Here is a 1,571-nt window from a genome sequence, read left to right on the forward strand (position 1 = left end):
GATTGATCTTGTACGAGAATGCGTTTATTTATATGATACAAGTCATCCAGATTATAAAGATGCAGTTAAAAAAACAGAAAAATGGACAGATATTGCACATAAACTTAATCTAAGCAGTAAGTTACAAACGATATTATATTTTTATTTATTATTTTAAAATAAAATGAAAAATATAAATATTATAATAAATACAATATAAATATAAGTTCGTAAAATGTTATATATTATGAATCATTGACTTAAATAATTAAAGTAGTGTACGAAATGGTTTCGCACAGCTTGAGCCATATCACTTGATCTTTCTCTTAATCGAGTAGAGGTTGAAAAAGCAATGGAAGTTTGATTTATGATGTCCTCTGTTGATTCTCTCTCATCAGTAGTGCCATTTGCGGTAGTTCTAATAAAATTGTGAAGGCAACATGCGGCTTTGATAACGTGAACAGCAGTTTCAACATCACACTCAATAGGCCTAAAAAATACACGCCACTTTTGGGCTAAAATCCCAAAAGCATTTTCAACGACTCGTCGAGCTCTGCAATGCCGTTTGTTATAATTTTTTTTTTCTAGATTTTCAACAATTGCTTTTCTTGAGAAAGGACGCATTAAATATGTTTGTAACTTAAATCCTTCATCACCTACAAACACATGCGGGACAGGGGTATCCGTCCCAGGTAAGGGTTTTGGTGGCAAAATTGTTTTATTATCAACAAATTCACGATAGAACGAAGAATTCTCGAATATTGCACTATCACTGTGTCGTCCATAGCTACCAATATCAACAATTATAAAATTATAGTAAGGATCAACTATGGCCAATAGTACAATTGAAAAATAATTTTTATAGCAAAAATAACTTGTACCACTTTTATTAGGGCATTTGATTTCTACATGCTTGCCATCAATGCTCCCTATGCAATTGGGAAAGTTCCATCGTTCTTTAAATCCAATTTCAGATTTTCTCCACGTATCTTCAGTGGGAGTGACCAAATACATTGGCTGTAGAACATTCCATATTTCCATACACACCTCTTTAACTATGCTGGAAACTGTTGTTCGCCCAACACGAAATGAGAAAGAAATTGTATGATGGGAATCTCCTGTGGCCAAATACCTATAACAAATTAATACATATAACTACCCAATTCAGACCCCTAATAATAATAAACAACAATAAACAAATAAAAATGTGCATATAAAAATAAAAACTATCGAAAACTTAAAAACTTTTCTTTAAAACTGATTGATTCGTTTTCTTTAGCTGAAGCTGTGAAGCTAAAATGGAAAAATTTGAGGGATTCATATGTGAAGTATCTTAAATTCTTGAAGGGAACAACTGGTTCGGCAAAAAAATTCAAAAATTGGCCTTGGGCAATGCATTTAGAGTTTCTTCGAGATACAGTTACACCACGACCAACTGTGTCAAATATACCTCAGTCAAGTGAAAGAGTTGTTCATGAGGAAGATGATAGTAACGAGGACGGTTGGGTATCAGAGGACGGTAATCAAATGCCACCACCTCCGAAAAAATTCAAGTCAAAAGTCAGTTCGGACGTTGATAGTGTCATAAACTA

General features: G+C 33.3%; 1 protein-coding gene across 1 annotated transcript; it reads right to left on the reverse strand.

The window, feature by feature from the left end:
• Positions 1–231: 231 nt before the first annotated feature.
• Positions 232–993, reverse strand: LOC111026926 (protein ALP1-like). Its single transcript, XM_022305123.1, has one exon. The coding sequence runs from the start codon at positions 991–993 to the stop codon at positions 232–234; it is 762 nt and encodes a 253-aa protein (XP_022160815.1).
• Positions 994–1,571: the final 578 nt, after the last annotated feature.

This window comes from Myzus persicae, unplaced genomic scaffold, assembly GCF_001856785.1.
Source record: "Myzus persicae strain clone G006 unplaced genomic scaffold, MPER_G0061.0, whole genome shotgun sequence".
Lineage (NCBI taxonomy): Eukaryota > Metazoa > Arthropoda > Insecta > Hemiptera > Aphididae > Myzus > Myzus persicae.